Source organism: Pezoporus wallicus, unplaced genomic scaffold (genome assembly GCF_028554395.1).
Source record: "Pezoporus wallicus isolate ANWC-B61680 ecotype Strahan unplaced genomic scaffold, APGP_CSIRO_Pwel_v1 contig_4238, whole genome shotgun sequence".
NCBI classification, from domain to species: domain Eukaryota; kingdom Metazoa; phylum Chordata; class Aves; order Psittaciformes; family Psittacidae; genus Pezoporus; species Pezoporus wallicus.
In genome coordinates, this window is record NW_026637932.1 from 2,494,641 (window position 1) to 2,515,513 (window position 20,873).

General features: G+C 41.7%; 1 protein-coding gene across 6 annotated transcripts; it reads right to left on the minus strand.

The window, feature by feature from the left end:
* Window positions 1–2,357: 2,357 nt before the first annotated feature.
* MCOLN3 (mucolipin TRP cation channel 3) lies at window positions 2,358–18,277 on the minus strand. Of its 6 annotated transcripts, none has more exons than XM_057408351.1 (15): window positions 17,933–18,277; window positions 17,410–17,772; window positions 15,329–15,558; window positions 13,297–13,464; window positions 12,611–12,764; window positions 12,050–12,134; window positions 11,873–11,969; window positions 11,161–11,260; window positions 9,060–9,172; window positions 8,830–8,979; window positions 6,747–6,848; window positions 6,513–6,635; window positions 5,756–5,962; window positions 5,263–5,392; window positions 2,358–3,632 (listed from the first exon to the last, which is right to left on the minus strand). In XM_057408351.1, the coding sequence occupies exons 3-15, from the start codon at window positions 15,554–15,556 to the stop codon at window positions 3,613–3,615; spliced, it is 1,677 nt and encodes a 558-aa protein (XP_057264334.1). In that variant the 5' UTR covers window positions 15,557–15,558; window positions 17,410–17,772; window positions 17,933–18,277; the 3' UTR covers window positions 2,358–3,612. The 6 variants fall into 6 exon arrangements, with proteins under 6 accessions (XP_057264334.1, XP_057264335.1, XP_057264337.1 ...); XM_057408352.1 differs by having other exon boundaries at window positions 17,403–17,772; XM_057408354.1 differs by lacking the exons at window positions 17,410–17,772; window positions 17,933–18,277 and adding an exon at window positions 17,171–17,382.
* Window positions 18,278–20,873: the final 2,596 nt, after the last annotated feature.

Genomic DNA, 20,873 nt, shown 5'->3' on the forward strand with positions numbered 1-20,873 from the left:
ATTGGAAAGATATGAATGTACATGGATTTGGTTTCTTCCTCTTTTGCGTGCATACTTTTTACCTTCCCTTGAGAATATGCTTCTATCCATCATGGAAACTGGCACTTAAAAACAAGTATGGCCCCCACCTCTCTCTTCCCCTCCGCGTAACTCCATTCTGTTACGATCTCTGAGCTCTGCTTGAAAACAAGCTCTCGCTGCTGGAGCATGAAATGACATGGAAATGAGCCTTGGTAGGAAGCAGCTTTTAGCCAGGTTTAGCACTCTGCAACTTATTTTCATGAGGAAACACTCACTGTCAGTATTGTTTGACCAACTCTTTCCACAGGCAGTGAGAGCTAAAACAAAGGAACTCTCTTACCCCTCCAAAACTTCTTGGACAACACCAAGAGCCTTGTTTTCCTTAGAATTGCAGTTTTAAGCATAATGAATTTTATCTGAAGCTTTATCTGCTTCTTTGCTCTCCCCATCTGCATTTTACAGTTATATCTATGCCTGCTTGATTGTATCAGCATAAAGATACCAATGTCTCCAGGATGCAGTTTTACATGTATTACTAGCTTTACTAATATTGAGATTACTGATACTGTTGAAGTCACAAGGGTTTCTTTTAGAATAAGATCTTGTCTCTGCAAGGCCATTACAAGCACATCATATATTGACATGAAGTAAAAGCCCCACCACACAGAGAACAGCAGCAGCCACAGATCTCAGGCAGAGCTGTTCCTCATCTCAAATGCAGCCAGTAGGCTAGAAAACAGAGCATTGCCTGGCTTCTTCTCAGCTGGGTGCAATACTTGAGCAGATGAAGATCCTGAACACCATGGATCAAGGCCAGAAACCCGGACAGCAAGCACTTAAACTGCCAGCAGCACTACAAGGTGAACCATACATGCTTGAGTGTCTGGTTTTCTTAAACAAAAATCAGATAGATATGAGATACGTAAGACAAGCAGTATTTATTTTTTGCAGTCATGACTGGACATTTTGAGGAGGTGTAAGCCAGTAACCTTTCAGGGAACTGTTCTTTCTTTCATGTAACAGCCTACAACTGTTGCTGTGCTATCTTGGTAAGCAGTTGTCCCTTCTTTTCCTCCCACCCTATCTGATCCTTTGCTTTACACATCCTTCTACTCCTTTTACTTAGCCCTCCCCTCTGGCTTCATACTGTGATCCTGCCATAACTATTTGAAGGCAAGTCACCATTCATCAACCTTTTCCTCCCCAAACCCACACAGCTGCGAGCAATACTAAATTAGAAGCTGTGTGCTGCAGCAGGAGTAGCAGAGCGTGGTTTTCCATTGAATTTCTGTGTCTCAGTTGATTGACTTTTTAGCTGTAGCCCAAGCACAGGTCATTACTTAAAGACTCTAACAGAGATTTAACTGCAAAACAAGCTTCACAATGAAGTTTGTCTTTCAGGCAACAGAAACCAGTCTTCAGTGGAAGATTCCTCCTATTAGGAGTTGAATGAATCTCTATACAGTATCTTTTCATGCTTTTGGAAACATGACTTCTCCCTGCTTCTGTAAAGCTGTATAGGAATCTGATATTTTAGAGTTCTGTCAAGTGTTGTTGAAATTTGTTGCCAATTTCGTAAGTTAACAGTGACAAGCATACACTCTGCCCCACTTCTGAATGAAATCAGACTACTGCTTGCCTTGTAACTGTATTTACAAAGAAGTCCACAGCTGTTTACAAAATGCACTTGCATTTTGAGCAAATTATTAATCTTAGCTTTTTCTTAACTCTGTATGAAAAAGCTTTGCTAATAAGTCAGCTGCTTGCATTTGAGTGATCTTAAAAGTGCTTGCCATCCCTGTCAGAATTCCTTGCACAAACTATTTTATACAATAGTGATGTTCACGTTAGATATATTGTGTGGTGTCAAAGACCCACAAGGAGTTTAATGTGTCAGTAGAAAACACAGTCACTTAATATTTGCTTTTCAAGGCCAGATTGCCTTGAATCTTCTTGAAAAGCTTCAAAACTCTTCAATCTTAGGGGATTGTTGGAAGACAAGGACCTCAATACAGGAAACTCTCAGATACCGTGAATCATCTGTTCTGCCTACATGTTGCATTTGTTTTGCTTTTGCTGAATTTCACATAATGTACACATAACGTAAGGTTTAACACTTGCTTATTTGTTTCTATGACAAACTCTGAAATGCTGTTGAACAAGATCACACAGGAACAGGTCCCCACCAAGGTACACAGGAGCTATGCTGAATACAAGAAATGCAAGCTCACATACTCCACACACTGTTTCATGCCAATTATTGCATACTGCTATATAAAAAATATTAACCTCACGACATATTTACTCTGAAAATGAATACTGGCACACCCAGTTCATACTGCAGCTGGAACTGTTTATTGTAGCACATTTACAATGTTTAAACATTCAGAAAGAACATGTTTAGTGTCCTCCACTTTTGTGCACAGCATTATACATTATCACACACCACTACAGGAATGTTGCTCACAAATGTAAGTTATCTAAAATATGCTTCCCTTTGGTTTTCTTTTCTGCTCCCAGAGTGAATGGACTACAGAAAATAAGGCATCCATTAAATGGTATCACAATCAACAATATCCATAAACTAAGTTGTGAAAACTGAACTTTTATAAGATCTAATGTCTAAGACAGCAACCGACAGTACCAGGTTATTAGATTGGTAGGAAACATCCCATTTCTAAAGTATGGAGAGATATGACTCTCAGAAACCTATCTTCTGTGTATTTAAATTAGTTTAGACTTCAGGTTTACAGACTTGTGTACCAGAGGAAGATTTCAAATTAAAAAAATAGATATTTTGAAAGTGCTTTTGTCTGACTTTTCCTTTAAAAATGTAAGGTCAGCACACTGTGAAGCTGAAGACTGTAACTGATCCTACCCAGCTCTGGGTATAGGAGAACACCTACATTTCTCCCCTCAACTCGCCCCTCAAGCTTCAGTTCTGGCCTGTCATACCTCTGGCCTCTCTGCAAAGAGGCTGCTATTTACATCAAGTGGTACTTATGCTTATAAAAATACCTGGTTTATGCTCTCAGCTGTATTTGAATGGGTTGTGCATCCATTCGCTGTAATGTCTCCAGAACCAAATTATACCAAACTTTATAGCTTTCGTTTATTTGTACTATGAGTGCAGATAAACAAAAGATGCTGAGAGCTCTAGAGTGAGCTTTCATTCATTCGGTGATGGGTCAGCCATAGCCAGATAAAGCCTGCAGTACTGAGGGCTAAGTTGATGTTCAAAGTTATGGTTGTCTAGCACTATTTTTACTTGTTGAAAGTTAGTGCATTTCTAGTCTACTCACATAATCTAGCCAAGTCTCTAAACACAAGACAGCTCTTTAATGCCCTCTGCGCAATTTAACTGAGGAAACAAATAGAACAAAGCTAATAAAAAAACCAACCCCCAAACCCCTGAACTAGTAACGAGAGTGCCTAATCAGAAAGTTTACCGTAAGCTTCTGCCACAGGCTTACACTGTTTTTTGAGAAGAGCAAATTCAGGCTTTAGGTATAAGGTTTTCCACAAGCTCCACGTTACAGTTCTTGCAATATGTGCTCCTCTAAAGGCTCCATGATACATTCTCACAATCCACTACATATGTTCATTACAACCTGTACAGGAGAGGGGGAAATGTTGTCAGGTACATGCATCAAAATAACAATTTCATTGTACAAAAGACCTTAAAACTAACTCTGAACTATTTAATTACTAATTTGACATACCCTGATCAGAAACGGCTATGAATCACCATAAAACATTTTGAACATGTGAAAGAACTGAGCCTTGTATGTCCTGTAGGACCATATGACTAATTAAGGAGCAGAAGCCATAATGCAACATCAAGATACATACTTCTTCCTACAGATCATTTGTTTTAAAGTCAAACCAGACCGCCACAATAATAGAGCTAATGGAGCAATGTCCAGTATCTGCAGGCAACTGCAAAGTCAGCCCCTGATCTAGCTTCTAGAGAAAGAAACACACTATTTCCAGACAAAAAACCAGTCTGTAACATTAGCGTGCGTGGTGTGAAGCATGCACGTGGATCAAGACATTTTGCACCAGGATAAAACAACTGAAGAGCAGGTAACCCATTTAGGAAACAAGGCTCTGAAATGTGGCACTTAAATGCCTGCAGCTCTGAGCCCACAGCCTGCAGCTGCTGGATGCCCAATACTCCTGAAGAACAAGTTGCTTGAGAGTACCCAAGTTTTCCTTTTTGAATGCTCATCTAGAGGTCCATTCCCTGCCTTACAGTCAGTGGGAAAAGTACATCCCCACCCTGTCCTGCCTCATATTGGGTTTCTTGCCTGGTTAAACTGAGCTGTGTGCAGAAAAGGAAATATTAACATGTCTGTGCCCTTTACCCAGGAGCAAGATGCCCTGCTCTTCTTCATCCCACACTTTCATCTCCAGTAAGGCTCTATTTTCTCCCTGTTCTGAAATATATCCCCATCTCCTCCCCTTCATGAATATAACCTATCTGGCGTATAGCAACAGAGCACACCAGAAAAGCCCAGTACCAAGGAGCTGCAAATGTCTTTGATCTTTTTAACCAAGCTGCAAATATTTTAAGGCTCCCCCGCCAAAGGACCATTCAACAAGCAAAACTCAAGAGTTGCTGCCAGCCAGGTTAAATATAAACCACGTATCCTGCAATCAGTATTCCTGAAGAAACAAAGCTTCAGATAACTGAAGCATTAAGCTCTCCATAGCGGAAGTTAGGCAATGCTTTTCCAGGTGCTATAATACCATCTTAAACTGCATGCTGTCCTAAAATCTTGGCAAGCTTTTCTCCTTAAGTTTCAGGCCCACTACCATTTAAGTTAGGACACCTTACTGCACAAAGCATCATTAAAAAAGTGGGTAAGAAGACACTGAACGAGTCCTGTCTATTGCAGTGAGTACAGGCAATGTTAATGCTTGCACATTATACATACAGGGTTCCCAAGCTACTGTATACACTGTCTAACTTTCTGTACTGTTTTTCATATTAAGCGATCCTTAATTTACAAGTTTCCTCACCTCTCCTAAGGAGTTTTTTGGCTGTGGACATTCTGCTAAAATGCTCCATTCTGAAGTTTTAGAACTAGTTTAGGAATTTTATGTTAGGGGGATGGAGGGTTTCCCCTCCACCCACAAAAAAAATTAAGTGCTCTTCATAAATATTATAACAGGGACATGTTGTGGCATGCTGCCTTTGCATATACCTTAATGTATAATTTTAATACAGGTACATACCATTACAGCAACAGAAGAGGGATGCAGAGCTCTCCTCCTCTAACCTGTACCTGCCAGAGTTTGGCAAGTCTTTGCACTGTGATATAAATCTCTGAAGTTCTGTCTCTGGAAAGCCATCTTGCTGGTAGTGCTAGAAATTGATACTTAGTTAAACCTTTGACAAGGCTAAAACATAAAATAACCCAAATCCTCCCCAGACCGCTTTTCAGACATTGTTCAAGTCTGAAATTAGAAGATTAACAGAACTAAATATGAAATTACTGCTTTTTAGTAGGTATTTAGCTTCCATTGGAGCTGGAAATCAGATAGACTTGTAAGAAAACTGAAGGAGGAAAAGATTGCAAGCCTCTCATCATCACTCTACACCCTCTAAAGCAGCCATTATATTTATCTTTTATATTGGCATGCAGTGCAAGTCACAATATTGAGGGGGGTGAGAGTCTTGATAGCACCAATCTTTCATTTTTATTCCAAACAAAGAGTCCATGCTTACCTTGACAGTTTCATATGTATCTGTAATGAGTGCAATGAAGAGACTCAGCACCATATAGATGAACAGACTGATGAAAGAGTAGAGGTAGATCCTACTGAATAACCAAACCAAGTAACTTTTCTGCTGCATTTTTGCAAAGGTAGCAAACATGTCATCTCCATTGATCAGTGAAAAAAGGCATTCAGAAACCATGTTCAGAGAGCGAAACTAGAAGAAAGGGAAGAAGACAAGTACATCCATCACTGCTTTATTTGGATCCAAAGGCTGTACACAGCGTGAAAAAAAATGCACAGCTGATGACCTGTTGCCTTGGATCTCTTTGTACACTCAAGAGTATGACAAGGTGCAAACAGTAAAACATTTGATGAGTGAGCAACGTTTGGCACCTCCTGCACACATACACATTCAGTTCAGATAAGCCGATTTCACTTTTAAAAGGGACAAGGACAAAGTCTCCAAAGCTTAAGTCCAACACTGGTGTTCTGCAATATGAAAATTATTTCTCAAAATACCAGCACATGATTGGGAGTCACAGCAGCTTCCACTTCTGACTCAGAGCTTTCATAACTCAAGGAAAGTCTGATTGAGTCATGGAAGTCAGACTCCTCAAACAGAGCAACATCATGTTGAGGATGCACTATTTTTATATTAAGGGAAGCCTTGACATGGAAACTTAGAAGACAACAGCAGTAATCTCTCATTTGTTTGGAATCCATTCTGTTATTCGAGTTGACTTGTTTCATGGGAAGTATATTACCTTCACATGGTACGGTCCCAGCACAATCCATCCACAGAAACAGTAGCCCAAGTAGATCATAGCAGCACAACAGCAGAACCTCATTACATTGGGTAATGCTGCTCGCAGTGTTAGGATGAGAAGCTGCACAGAGCAATGCAAACAGTTAGAATTCAATCAGGCATTTCTTCCAGCCCTCTTATAGCAACAAACAGAATAAATACCAACAGCACGAAGATCCCAGAAGATCCTTACATTATACTTCTGAAAGAAACCTAGGTAGCGAATGACTCCAAGCCACACAAGCATAGTCGATGTTCCGAGAAGTATGCTACACACATCGTAACTTGTCAGACTCTAAAACAAAAAAAAAAGGGGGGAAATAAATAAAATATATATATCAAGTATTATAACAACTAAATTTAGAACAACAGGTTCTAAATTGCAACTCTCGTTACTACAAAGATCTGTTAAGAAAGACAGTTTATCTTAGCAACCTCTCCCATTAAAATTTAGTTTGGGGCAATATGCATTAGACAGCTGAAGTCCCACCAGAGAGGAAGGGCACTTTCAAGTGTAACTCATTTCCCATGCCTTTACATATATGGCTGTTTGCAAAACAGATCCTGACAAGACAAGCTTCATTTGCAAGGCCAACAGCACAGCAGCATGGTGGGTGCAGAGGCACCCCCTCTGTACATGGCTCACTAAGACCTGCAGAGTGGCACTGCAAACATTTTTATGCTGCTTCCAGGCCTCCAGTAACTGCTTCTGGAATCTGCATTGGCAGATTCCCCAGAGCAGCTTGGGAATTTCTCTACTGTATCCCAATGGACAGTGTAGATATGACTTTAGAACAGCAGAACATAGAAGGTTCTTCCAGTATGGAGGCAAAGCAGTTTGTAAGAAATAGCATGACTTGTCACCAGAGCTCAGGTAAGTACTAAGGAAGACCTTGTGAGGTAGCCAGGAACTGTAAGGCATAGACAGTTTCAAGGAGAAGACTAATCAGCTTCTAATTAATTCTAACCAGGACTTCATTTATATTTTATTTGCTCTTCATTACCTTTTTCCACCTATACATACTGGCTGTTTTGTCCAAGTTAGCATATACCCTGTTCCCTGAATTGCAGCTCTACTCTGAAATGGTTCATGACAACTTACTGAGTAAGAATTTTTCTTTATTTTATGGTTTTAGTCCTCTAAGAGTTTTCTAATTTTTTATATTACTATAATTCATTTACAGCTTGACAAAACACAAATTTAGGCTACTTTAATGTGAACTTACTATTCAGCCACTAAGTAACATGGAACAAGATCTTGTTATTATGGTCTGCAAGGCTTGCGAAATGAAGGGAAATGTACTTCATTAGAGAAGAGTTTTAGTAAAATACTCTCTTAGAACAGAAACATATAGAAAGAGATGTATTTATAAGATACTGGAATCCCAAATACAAGATCTTACTCCAACCATATTCTTGTCTTCACTTCTCTTGAAGCAGAATGAAGCTATCTCTTAGCCAAGTTCCTCACAGCTTCTTCCTACTTAACAACTGAGTTTATAGTTCCTAAGGTAAGATAGGGCAGTTTGTACAGGGCATTTAGGATAGTAAAGCTGTCACCAGATGGATTTCAGGCCCATCCTTTCACCACTACTGTCCAAAGTCTGCTGTGTTGCAATGTCACACTTCAAAGTCTGCTAGAGATTTGGTGAACAACATTAGCTAAATATTAGAGTGCTTCAGGATTTATTTTAATAATTTTTCTTCCCTAATTCTGGTTCATATAATATGTTTTTAAAAGTTGGCCTTTTTTTTTTTTCATTATCAAGTTTATCTTAGATATTTTAGGCCTAGCTCCTGGCTGTGGCTGACTGTTCTGTACATGCTGAAAAACAGAAGCTGGGAAAGCAGCAAAGTGATGTTTAAGGAGAGAGTCTCTGTGCTGGTTAAACACTTGTTAAATAGGGAACAGAAAGTTAAATGCTAAATTAAAATAAAATAAATACATCATCAAATTAGTAAATATAAGTGGTCCTAAATGGAGAAGAGAGAAAGTAGTCTCAGACTTCCAGAGATTAAGTTAATTTTATTCCTTGGTGTCACAAAGAAGCAAAGGTAATTAAAACTAAAATATCTAGAGATAATCAGAGTTTTTTTTAATCTCTCAATTGGAAACAACACATACCAGTTACAATTGCAGAGGAGAAGATGGGATTTTAAAACTTCATGCCACTACAGGACAAAGCTTAGCCAGCCTAAAGTCCTCTGACAGATTTAAACCTAACTGGGAGAGCGACAATCAGTTTTGCTTCTACCTGACGGTGTAAAAAACTCACCTTGGCTTGTATCTCCATCTTCAGAGTTGATCCAACAAAAGTTAAGACATCACTGACCATAATCATGATGTACCACCCATTGACAAATTCCATTTGATCACTGAAAGATACTTCTTTCTTATAATAATATAGGAAAAAGCTTACAAATTCCTAGGCGAAAAGAGGAAAGAAAAAGGTAAATTAGACTTACACAAGACACGAAGGCTTTCCAAGGAAAGACTTATACCCACCCTTTGGAGCTGAATTCCTTTAACCACTGATCGTGTGCAAAGGATTAGTGAAGCCAGACAAGTCAATATAACAAAAGCATCAAAGATCATCATGTAATGAGTGTTCTTCTGTACTGCAAGAACAAAAATGTACATATATATTCATAGTCAGATGCATTTCATCTTGTTGATCATCTTGAATATTGAAACAAGAATCAAGTTTCAATGTTGACTTTATTTATACAATTTAATTAAGAAAAATGTTAACATTTTTCCCCCAGAAGTTTATCTATCTGACGTATTTTCATGAGACACAAGTGCATCTGCACCATGGATACCACCACTTCCGTTAATTTAGGAAGGCTGATACCACATCAAAAATATACCAGAGAGAGTGCTTCTTACAGCCTGGCAGAATTTGAGGTGGGAGTTGTCCGTTTTATGATCACTGGAATGGCCTCTGGAGTGACAGAACGTGTCAAAAAAATATCCCAGGAACTATGTATCTTCTTTTCCAGACGAGTACTTCACTATCAGGTGGGTTTTCTGTCCTAGAGCAGCGCAGATAATTTACACTGCTGCCCAGCTGGCCAAGACCAGCACTGAGCTAGACTTCAGTTCTCCATCTCTTATGTTACTAAAATTCACAGTCTTGATAAACTAAGGTAGAGCTGGTGCAAAATTTGACAGCTAGACCCCCTTTTTTATACCTATCATATAGCTGAAGCTTAATGAGACGATATAATTACATTTTTAATGCTAAAGAGTGATTGAGAAAAACAACTGAAATAAATTCAAGCTAAATTTTCAAGACATAGCAATTCTCCAAAATGCTGTACTGAAGTTCTAGTTGACTTCACAAACTGCACTATTCAGAAAAAGCACACCTTTTTGCTTATACCAGAGTCACTAACACATGTACCGTTGCCATTTAAACTGGGTTTGCAGTGTAGTCCAGAATAGCAACAACTTGTTATTGTCCTATTGTAATCATTACCTTTGTATTCGTCCTTGGCTTTCAGAAAATAATACAGGGTACTCCAGGAGATGATTTTGAAAACTGTTATAGAGGCAATCTACACAGGTATCAGATGTGGATTATTACAGAAGCCCGGTATCAAAACCTTCTTGCGCTGCTGCACTAGCAATCTTTTGGAGGTAGCATGCCATCTGGTGTGCATTTGTAACACGGCAACTAGCAAAGTTACTTCCTACGCAGCGTGTAGTGAAACATGCATTTGCCAAAGCGGAGTGTTTCGTACTCTGTAATGCATTTCATTAAATTCCTCCAAATTTATTCCAATCCGGATCTTTAAAATAAAAGCCCAAAACTTCTCTTTTTCACTACCAGCTTTTAATTTCCTGATGTAGGCACAGCAAAAGGGAAAGCAGCCAAGTAGAAAAATGGACCTGATTCATCCTATTGCTTAACTCAGCAAAAAATAAAAAATTAAATGGAATTTAAAGTCTTGGAAAGCTTCTGACTTTCAAAGAGATTATTTTCTCTAATCAAAAAAGATCTCAGGCAATGTTTTGACCAGACCCAATAGGTGCCAACAAGGGGTACTCTTGTGAGTAACTATTTAATATAATTTAGCCATACTGTGCATTTCTGTACACCAAAATACAAGCCAAACAACATTTCAGCACCAGTAGAAGTGTTTCTAGCCATTCCACTCTAGCAAGCCTTATCAACAGCACTTCCTTATCTTTCCTGGTGCTACGTCCTGAAATAAGAATCGGTTTCTACTTTCCAACACTATCATGTGTCCTTCTGTTGCCTAGTGCTAGAACGGTTCACAGCCTACCTTAAGCAATGAAGAGCATAAGTTCAGTAGCCAAAGCTAGAAGGATTCACAGTGAGGTGTATCACTGGTTTGACACTATCAATCTAAGGTGCAAGGCTGGAGAACTGCTAAGGAAAGTAATGGTGTGGCTGGTTCCCAGGGTTTCAGATCAGAGGTTGAAGAACAATACCTTAGAAAATCAGGATTTAGAGCCAAGCCACTAGGGAATGTATGCGAATAGTGCCTCATCTTTTAACAAAGGAAGAGTTTAACAAACATTGTGCTAGTGTGGCGAAAATTTAACATGAAAATTTGAATGTATTTATGTCACTTACTTGATCCAGAAACATGCCAGTCTTTACATTCCCTGATCTCTATGTCATTGTCTAGACTTATTTTGATTCTTCCACTGTGTGCTTTGTTATCAAACACTATCTGTATTAACAAAACAAACAAACAAACAAAAAAGTGTATGTCTTTTTAAAGTCAAACCATTACATATGTAGCACACTGTAAGCTAAGCCTGCATAATGATTCAGAATAATCCTCCTAGGGGAGAAGTTACAAAATGTATTCAAGCCTAATGCAATTCCAGTTTATTCAAATAAATGCTGTCAAAGTGAAAAACAAACCTGGTGAACAATATATTTGCCATAAATTGCTTGATTAACTAGATACTAAATGGAATTCTTTTAAACTACAGCCTCATTCCTCTATGATCTGAAAACAACCTTTTATAGAAGCATCTCTCTAAAGAGAAGAGGTTTATGCTTTCATTATACTTCAGATGGACTAGAGCACAAAAGGCTGTAAGGCAAACGAGTGTTTCAGGACCACATCATGAACACTCAAAGCTTAACTTCGCACAGTGACAACCAGCAGTATTTACAGGGTACACTAACCCATGACAGAGTAATCCAGACACCAGTGTGGACCAGTCAGTGGTGCCCAACACTTCAGAAAGCACCTGCACAGACTGTGTATGGTAAATCAGCAGGAATGATTTCTCATTTTGAATAGAAAGACACATGGCAGGTTTCCACCTACCCTTAGAGTGAAATCGTAACAGTCAGGGAGCTCGTGGTGACGAACAGTCTGGAGGTTGACTGCCTTCAAATTGAACTTGAGCTGCACCATCACCAGTCTGCAATAGAGCTCCGTATTAGCTTTTCACAGGGAAAATGCACAAATACCCCAATACAGGAGGTGCTACTTCCCCCTCACCTGTGGAAATCCAGAGTGAAATTCAAATTGTGCTTTCCCACTGTTGTGTTGTCTAATGGTATCATTGGCTCAACATACAAGCAGTCTGCAATGGATAAGGACTCACAACAACATCTCATGGGTTATCATGCTCTTTTAACTGTAATCTGCCATTCCTACTCCCGAGGCTGTAAAGAGCTGATGACTATAGCAGACAAGATAGCATGCTTAAGTGAGGGGTCATTTAGGAAGCCAGTTGACAAATACGTTGGCTTCCCTGAACACTAGCCAAGTTATTAATCATGAATTCACAGGGACTGCTCCTGAAATTAGCCCAAAATACTTGTGTTAGGTGGCCATCAGTGCCAACAGCTCATCACTCGGTCTGTGGCAGGAGACTAAAAGGCCTTGGAGGGCTAGAGGTTAGTTACACAGTAGTTTTCTTACCAGTTTTGGCTGGTAATAAGTTCAATACAGATCATGTGATAGGACTATACAGTACTGTGAGGGGGTTTTAAGAATTTATCATAAATGTAGGGTCCCCCCTCCCAAAGAACTGATAGAACAGATGAGGTTCATCACCAGTCACAATCTCTGGGTCTATATCAAAGGTGTCATTTCCAGGAGAGATGATTCCTCGTTTGTAGAACTGCTGACAGAGGGCCAGAGCTGTCTCTTCTGCTCCCTTCTTCTCATAAGCATGGTTTCCAACAGAGATGTTGGGCAGCTGTAAGTACTAAAGTTCAGAACAAACAGACAAACCAACTTAGATGGCACCAAAACTGTTAGTCTGAAAAAACCCAGCCAACCAGAAAACAACCCAGAAGTGTTTGGATCTGTGCCATAACCCATCTCTTTCATTTAAAATGAAAAAAGAACTTGGAAACCTACACCACACTACAGCTGAGTTCTCAAATACTTCAAGGTATTTGACCAAAAAAGTAAGTGCAGGATTTTGATCTAGATACCTTTTTGCTTATTACTTTTTTCTCTTCTCCTTACTAGAAAGTCTAATTTGATACTTGCAAAGAACTCTGGCACAAATCCAAGGACTGCACATTTAGTGCAGAAGTAGTATGCTGATTAGCTTTAAGAATGTTGCCACAGTACAATGCTCTGGCAGTGACAGAAAACCTAAATGAGTCAACACTCTAATCTTAAGCAACAGGCACAGAAGTTGTTTCAGGCACCATCAGGGAAGGTGGAAGAAGGAAAGGTACCCAGGTAAAGAGCATATATATAGTATATATTGCAGCAACAGTCCTTACCTGGTTTATTGCAAAGAATATCTGATCATAGACATCTGTTTGTGTGTATACAGCATAGGTATCATCCATTCTGTCCATGTATCCTTTCAAGAAGAGATGTTTGAATGCAACAGTGTTCTCTTCTTTGAAGGCAACCACCATTTGATTGCTCAGTCCAAAAACCACCAGCTGAAAAATACATTTATATTTCCCGTTCAAAGACAAAGTTGGCTTCTGGATTAGCATATGAATTCTGTCCTACAAACAGCCACTCTTTTGTCACACTGGTAGACACGGCAGTTACACGCAGAATACTCCATTTCACAGACGGTCAAAAGAAAGTTTGACTTTAAGGAAACAATGGGTTTCCAGAATGTCCCTTTAACACATTTACCAGCATCTTGGCCAAGGACTCGCATTTTTACAAAGAAAAGGATACCATCTCAAATTCAAGCTACCTATATACTGTTACATGTGCTTTGTTAGTTCAGCCTGACATTAATACGACTTGCCTTGGGGAATATCAGTGTTCTTCAGGCAAAAAGGCAGGACAGGACTTAGCCAGACCCTGCTTTGAAGTCCTTACTCCAACACACAAAAAGCAAATTGAGGACAGAAAACCAAGTATTTCTTCCTCATGTTTCAGGAAAGGTGCTTTGAGAATAACCAATCAAAACTGTGCTTGTAACAGCATAACCTCTGACAAACTAATATAACAAATATACTCCAACAAATAATAGCATAAACCCCTGCTTGCTACTATCCAGATTGGAAAAGTTTTCTAGAAGAATATGATATATTGTTTGTGGGAGCTCACAATTTTCTTCAGTGACTATTGTTTCAAATCTAGTGCCAAGAGCATTGTGAAGAAACTCATCAGAGATAAGTCCGAATCAGTAGTCTACAGATAAGTTTTACGGCCATGATGCAAACTGGATATGTAGATTTTGATAAGGATAACTCAGAGAGATACTAAAATGCTCTGTGGGCAAGCTCCGTGTGCTGGGCACAAGTAATACACCAGCAAATCAACAGTGCTAAGACTGAATTACCTACAGGCAGTTTCTTTTTCTGAAAAGGCTAAATCAGCACTAGTTTCTTTCTTATTTAGGCTCTCCCACCATCAAATTTTATTTCTAGTTGGAAAATGAGACAGATGACGAGAGGATGATGATACATTTAAAACTGAAGCAGAAAGGAAGGGATACAAACACAATGCCAGATGTATAGCAGGAGAACTATTATTTCTGCAGTTTGTCACATCGGTCACGCAACCACGGAAAACATTCTTCACTATACTTGCATTGTCATGGCACCAACACCACCATAAAGGTAAATCACATGCAGAAAACTCTGAAGGATCATCATTTCAGGCACTGGAGAGGCTTTGTGAAAGATCTTCTTCCTCCTTAAGCACAAAACTTTGAGACAAACAGTTGCCTTTTGTGCAGTAGATAAATGTGTTGACATCTATGGTGCAAGGCTGAGTGACAGGAAGACTGGAGCAGAATTTCTGGGGTTTTCTCAATACAAGAGTTTGTATACCATACAAAAGATACAAGCAAGCATGGTGAAAAAGCCACTCGTTTCAGTTCTTATAACCGTGACATTGAAACATGAACAACTGTTCCTTCCCTCAGACACTTGCAGGGAAGAAGTTATTGGGGGAATAGACACCATCCTTTAGGGGAAGAAAAAAAAAGTAATGTAAGAAGTCAAGCTGAGCCCTTAAACATGGTTCCTTTCATCTCTACTCTTAGGAAAGCTATTTTTTCAGTCAACATTTTTAGGAGAAAATTATGACATAGAATCATTAAACCATAGAATCACAGGATAGTTAGAGTTGGAAAGGACCTTAAGATCGTCTAGTTTCAACCTCCCTGCCATGGGTAGGGATGCCTCACACTAGACCTAAGCTACATATATGCAACTAAGACAGTTTTGCAGTCTATCTTCTCCCTTTCTCTGCACCACGCCACAAACAGCATTTGTCACCGGCACGCGTTTGACTTCCCATGAGGTAAGAAGAGTCCCTGCTCCCATAGTTACTCACCTGAACAGTAACCATTGCTATTTTGAGTAGCTGAATCCCAAGTTTCCAAGGTTTCCTGCCCCGGGCCCAGAATTTCTCACATGGGTTCATGAAGAAGAATTTTAATTTCCTTCTAAGCTGGTCTTCCAAAATTCCCTCCTGTGATATTGACAGGTGTCGTTTGTAACTGCAAAGGTTTTCATCATCTTGAGCACTGCAGCTGCTCACAGCCACTTCAGGATTTTCCATTTCTGAAATGAAGAGAAGCTCATGTCAGTCAGAAAACAGGCAAGCATGAATACAGTAGCATCAGATCAGTCTGCACTGACAACTGGATCCAAAGATGTGTATCTTCTGTGAAACGCACTTGAACATAGCACTGAATTTAAGACCTTCTTCATAATATTGCACATGTTCTGCAGATCCCTAAGAAAAGTTTGGCAAGCTCTTAAATTGCAGATAGACTGTCAGGACGCTTATTTGATAGTGGAATTTCTGTCCCTTTGGAATTACGGAGTCACTTGCTAAAAACTTGCTTCCTCTCTTACTTGCCAACATCATCATATATGCAAGACATCCTGACTCACTTCCTTCTGCGTCCAGAAGAGTACCAAAAGCCTCTCATGAGCATTCAGTTTTCTGGAAAACTTACCTATTTCTGTAGCTAGTATTTCCCCCATCTCCAAGCCCACTGTCCAGCCCTTGAAAGAAATGGAATTTCCAAGACAGGCAGCATTTTTCTTTGACATTAGTATTAGCACTCTTGGAAATGGGGACCCAGCATGCAAAATTGCAGCTCAGATAAATTACCTGAGTGCATTAACTTGTCATTTAGTAAGATTATGTCTATTTCTTCAGCCATAAAAGACTGAGTGCAAAGCAGTGGTGATCATGAAGCAGACAAAAAGACCAAAAGGTGATTGTATCCAAGCATCGTGATTAGCTGAAGAGGCTCATGGTTTAGATGAGTTTGAGGGGAAAGATTGGAAGAGAATCTATAAACACAGTTTGAGATGTTACTCTCCATAGTATTCAACAGATGTTCATCTGTTATTAACTTCACTGACTCCCATTTTATACATGTTTTATAAAGTACTTAACAGGTAGCCGGGAATGTTTATTTCAGATAAAAGATTCCTGACATTAAGAACAGAGGAGACAGCCTAGGTCGTGAATGAATTTAGACATGTGCTATATTGGACAAATCATTTTCAATTTGCATAAAGAAAGTTTCTCATAGAATTTAAACAACAAATCATCACCAAGATAAATTTTTAAAAACACACAGATCACATCCCCTCTCCTCCAGCAGCCATTGCACACGCCGGAACACGAGGCTGCTTTCAGATACGATTCAAGACCTTGAACTTCCCCAGATGTCAGAGAGGGCAAGAAAAGTTCTGAATCAGCAGTTTAACACTAAGAACAGGCCCATAAAAGCAGGCTTAAGATAAAAAAAAAAAGAAAAAATCAGCTCCTGTTTTGCCAGGTCGCCATTGTCCCGCAGGACACAGCATGCCACCGTTCCCACTCGTCTTTCTTACCGCTGATCAATCATTTCCAAGTGAAGCCCTGCTCTGATACTGCAATATTCCTGACAATGCACGTGCTTGATTTACAAATAAACACACAGATAAATACATAAATAATACTTCTTGACCTCACGGTACCGGCTTGAGTTGATGTCCCTCGCAAACACAACGCACAGCGTTAGGCGGAGGCAGCCCGGGCCCCGCAGCGGAGGTACCGCAGCGGCAGCGCCCAAACCCGGCGGCCCCTTCCCCCCCGTCCCGTCGCCGCAGCGCAGCCGGTGCCGTGCCCCCGCCGCTCCCCCGAGCCGCCACGGACGGCTGAACAACGCACTTGGAGCCAGCCGGGACTCGCTCAGCCGGTCAGGTCGCGCCGCCGCCGGCCACCGGCGATTCCCCGGCAGCAGCCGCCTCCGGCCTCTCCCGCAGTCCCGGCCACGCGGGCCCGGCGGGCGCTGATTTACCGTGGCATCCCAAAGCCAAGAGCTGGAGGCCGAGGGCACTGCTTCGCGCTTTTAAAGGAGAGGCTGCGGCGTACAGCGCACGGCGTACAGCCCAGGGCATACCGCATACCTGCCGCTGGGGCGTGTCGCTGCCGGTGAGGTCCCGCCGCTCCCTGCCCTGCTGTCGCGCGGGCAGCGGGACCGGGGCTGCTGGCGCCGCGGAGCGGAGCGGCCGTCACACACACCCCGCCGCTACCGGTCCCGCTCCCTGTCCCCGTCCCCCTCGCTCCCGGCCGGCGCGGCTCCTCGGCGGGCAGGTCTGGGGTCTTCGGCGGCCTCCGCCAGCCCGTCCCAGCCCCGGGGGCAGGGCTGGGCGCGCAGAGCGTCTGTCACCTTCTGCTTCACATCTCCGCCAGTGAGGGCTCCCCACGGGACATACACTCTCTGAAGTATGCCGCCGTAATGCCGCCTCCAGATTTACTAACCTGGGCTTCTGCACCAGGAGGAAAAAAGGTAACGCTTACATTATCGCTAGTTGTGCCCCATCTGTAATAGAAATCCCTTTTCGGGTCACAGAACTGTAGTTACAAAGAGCAGCCAGCGGCACAGAGAGCGAAGTGGAATGACTGACATGCTTGAGTTATTGCACTTACATGCAATTAAGGGATTAAAGTTATTAACTGGACTTCAAGGAAACGGTCTCCTGTCCTGGGTCTCGGCCACTTTCACAGCACCGTGGACACGGTCCCCTCGGTGTTGCTGCCTGGCGGGGGCAGTGCCCGGTGTAAAGCCCGGTTACGGTAGCTGCGTCCGGTCACCAGCTGCCCAGTTAGTGCTGCAGGAACCTGTGAGAGCGCTGGTGTGAGAGAAAGAGGGGAAATAAGGACAAGGCTAAACCAAAAAGAGCGGGCATTTTAAGAGAACTGTAGAGACAGGCATGGCAGGCAGCAAGGATTCTTTCTGTCTGCCGTAAGCAGGGTGGATGGTCCCTGCGTGCCACCAGGAACGAGCACCGGGTACTCCAGAGAAATCACACTTCGGAGCTCCTGCGTTTTACATCGCAGCAAAGCAAACTAAATTATTTTTATGCGTCAAAAATATGAAAGCTGTGGAACACAAATCTTCATATTACCGAATTGCATGGGACCACCTGAACCTCCTTCCCGGCTGGGGAAGTTCCCCTGGCAGCTAATGGCGAGGAGACGCCGGGCGGAGGGACGAGGGAGGGAGCTGCCGCCTACAGCGCCCATGGTGCTCCGCCCCCCCACCCAGTCCTGCCCTGGCGAGTCCCTGCGCATGGCATGCTGGGACGTGTAGTTTTGATCAAATACCGAGCGCTGACTGGCTGTTGGAAGCGTCAATCCCGGCCGGCCCCGGTGCCCTGACAACGGCACGGCGGCAGGGACGCTTTGAGGCCGGGCTGGCGGTGCCGCGCAGGTAGGAAGCGGCCCCGCGGCGCCGGTGGGAGCGGGTGAAAAATGAGAGGCCTGAGGACACGGGCAGCAGCTGGCAGGGAATCACCGCTGGGCCGGGCCGAGGCTGCGGCGCGGAGCCCGTGGCCTGCTCCGTGCGATCGAGGCTGCCGCAGCCGCTCGCCTTCGTCACGCAACCGGCCAGCGGGCTCCGCGCCTTCCTCCGCCCCTCGGCCTTCGGGAGGGGAAGGGCTCCCGGCAGGCCCTCGGGGTGGCTGTGCCACAGGCTGGAGGGTGCTGGTGAGGAGAGGGGTTGCAAACACCCCCCGACCCCTGAGCTGCTGCACATGACAGTCAAATTCACACGCACCAGTCCAGTGTCCAGTACGAGCTTGTCCTCCAGCAACCACCGGAGGTTCTGTCTGGGCCAGTAAGGGCAAGATCATAATAAAGCCATACTTCCATTTTCACACCTTTTTTTCTTCTTGCATTTATGGCTTCATTTCAATAGCCAGAGGTATCATCATTGTTTCATCATCTGTCAATTTACCCTGTTTGAAATCGTGTGCTTTTGGCTGCTATCCTGTCCACGGGCATTATGCTCCATAACTGATCTATTGTGCAATGAAACACTTCTGTACTCCTTTTGTTTGTTTTCAGTCTGTCCCTTGGTAAGCACATGTGATGCCAGCTAGATCTTGTATTACAAAAGAGGGTGGATAATCACCCCCTGCTCACTTTCTCCATGCCTTGACTTCTATCATAGCCTCTTTAGTCCAGGCTACAAAGAATTCTAGTTTATTCCCAGTATAAAACAGATCTTCAATATTCCATGTTATACCCTTTCCAATTCTATTTCTTATTTCATGAGAGAAACATAACACAGTATTATCCAATGTTTTAATGAAGTTCTCAGTTTTGCTGTCTATGCCTTTCTTATTAATTCTTAACCTAATTTTACATTTACATTTACATACTTATCATCCCAGAGCCTGTAACTACCTCTACTAGTTTCTATCAAATAACAAAATCTACACCTGGTTCAAGTAGGCCTGATTTTATGAGAAGTTGTACCTGTGAAATCAGGTACATTCAAATAGAACCATTCATATGCTGAAATGATTTGGCAGTTGCCAAAACTTCAGCTTTACTCTCTAAATCTTATACAATGAAGTTGTGTCCAAATATGCACAAGAATTATTCATAACACAAACTTTAGGTATTTGTATTATTTGGTCTTTGTGTAGAGCAAAGTAGAATAAATGTAATTAAAGTGAACACTGTATATGAACTTCTAGAGAGACTACATCATTCTCATGACAGTACTTTTAACAAGTTCCTGAATGTTTACAGACAGAAATGTGACTTTTAGCTTGACAGTGACACAACAACAAAAAGCAAGTAGCACCTGGTTTTGATAATTTCCTTCTAGTGCTTTTGTTAAATGGAAGGGCTCTCAATTCTTCTGTCATTGCAAATTGTAGTAAATTGCAGTGCTAAATTAGTAATGGACACAGGCTTGACCTTCAACCATTCAATTAGGCAACTAATGAATCATTCTGTGTCCTCACTTAAGACAGCATCTTTTGTGGCACTGAGAGCTAATTCACTTTCCCCTGGTGCAGTACCTAGCAACTTCACGCCTTTGGTTTATAACTGTAAATATTTCAGTACACTAAATGATTAGGAGAACACTCTGAGCTTATTTTTTTTCTTGAGACTAATGTTGAAAATATTACAGGCATCTATAAATAAACTAGGCTACAAAATGTCAAAGTTGTCAAACATTTACTTGGGTTTTAACAATTAAATAATGTAACACCGTGTTCCAGTGAAAACTGACTGAAAAATCAGACTGAACATATTTAATGGAATTTTTGACTCCACAGAATCAGAGAATGGTTTAGGCTGAAAGCCCGCACTTAAAGCTTATCCAGTTCTAACTCCCCTGCCATGGGCAGGGACATCTTCAACTAAACCAGGTGGCTCAAAGACCTGTCCAGCCTGACCTTGACTTTTAAAAACCTCTATGGCAACTGATTTTCAAGAGCTGGAGGTTTTTTTGGTGTTTTTTTGTTGTTGTTTTGTTGAGGTTTTTTTTTGTTGTTGTTTTTTTTTTTTTTGTAGGTTTTGTACTAATAAATTAAATTATGTTAATTTAAATGTAATTTCCAATCTCTGT

Excerpts from the sequence above, each read along its gene's own strand:
- MCOLN3 (XM_057408351.1), bottom strand. The coding sequence starts at position 15,556 with ATGGAAAATCCTGAAGTGGCTGTGAGCAGCTGCAGTGCTCAAGATGAT. Across the intron at positions 11,970-12,049 it reads TTCACTCTGGATTTCCACAG|ACTGGTGATGGTGCAGCTCA; the intron begins GTGAGGGGGAAG and ends GCTCTATTGCAG. Across the intron at positions 9,173-11,160 it reads CTGGCATGTTTCTGGATCAA|TACAGAAGAACACTCATTAC; the intron begins GTAAGTGACATA and ends TTGTTCTTGCAG.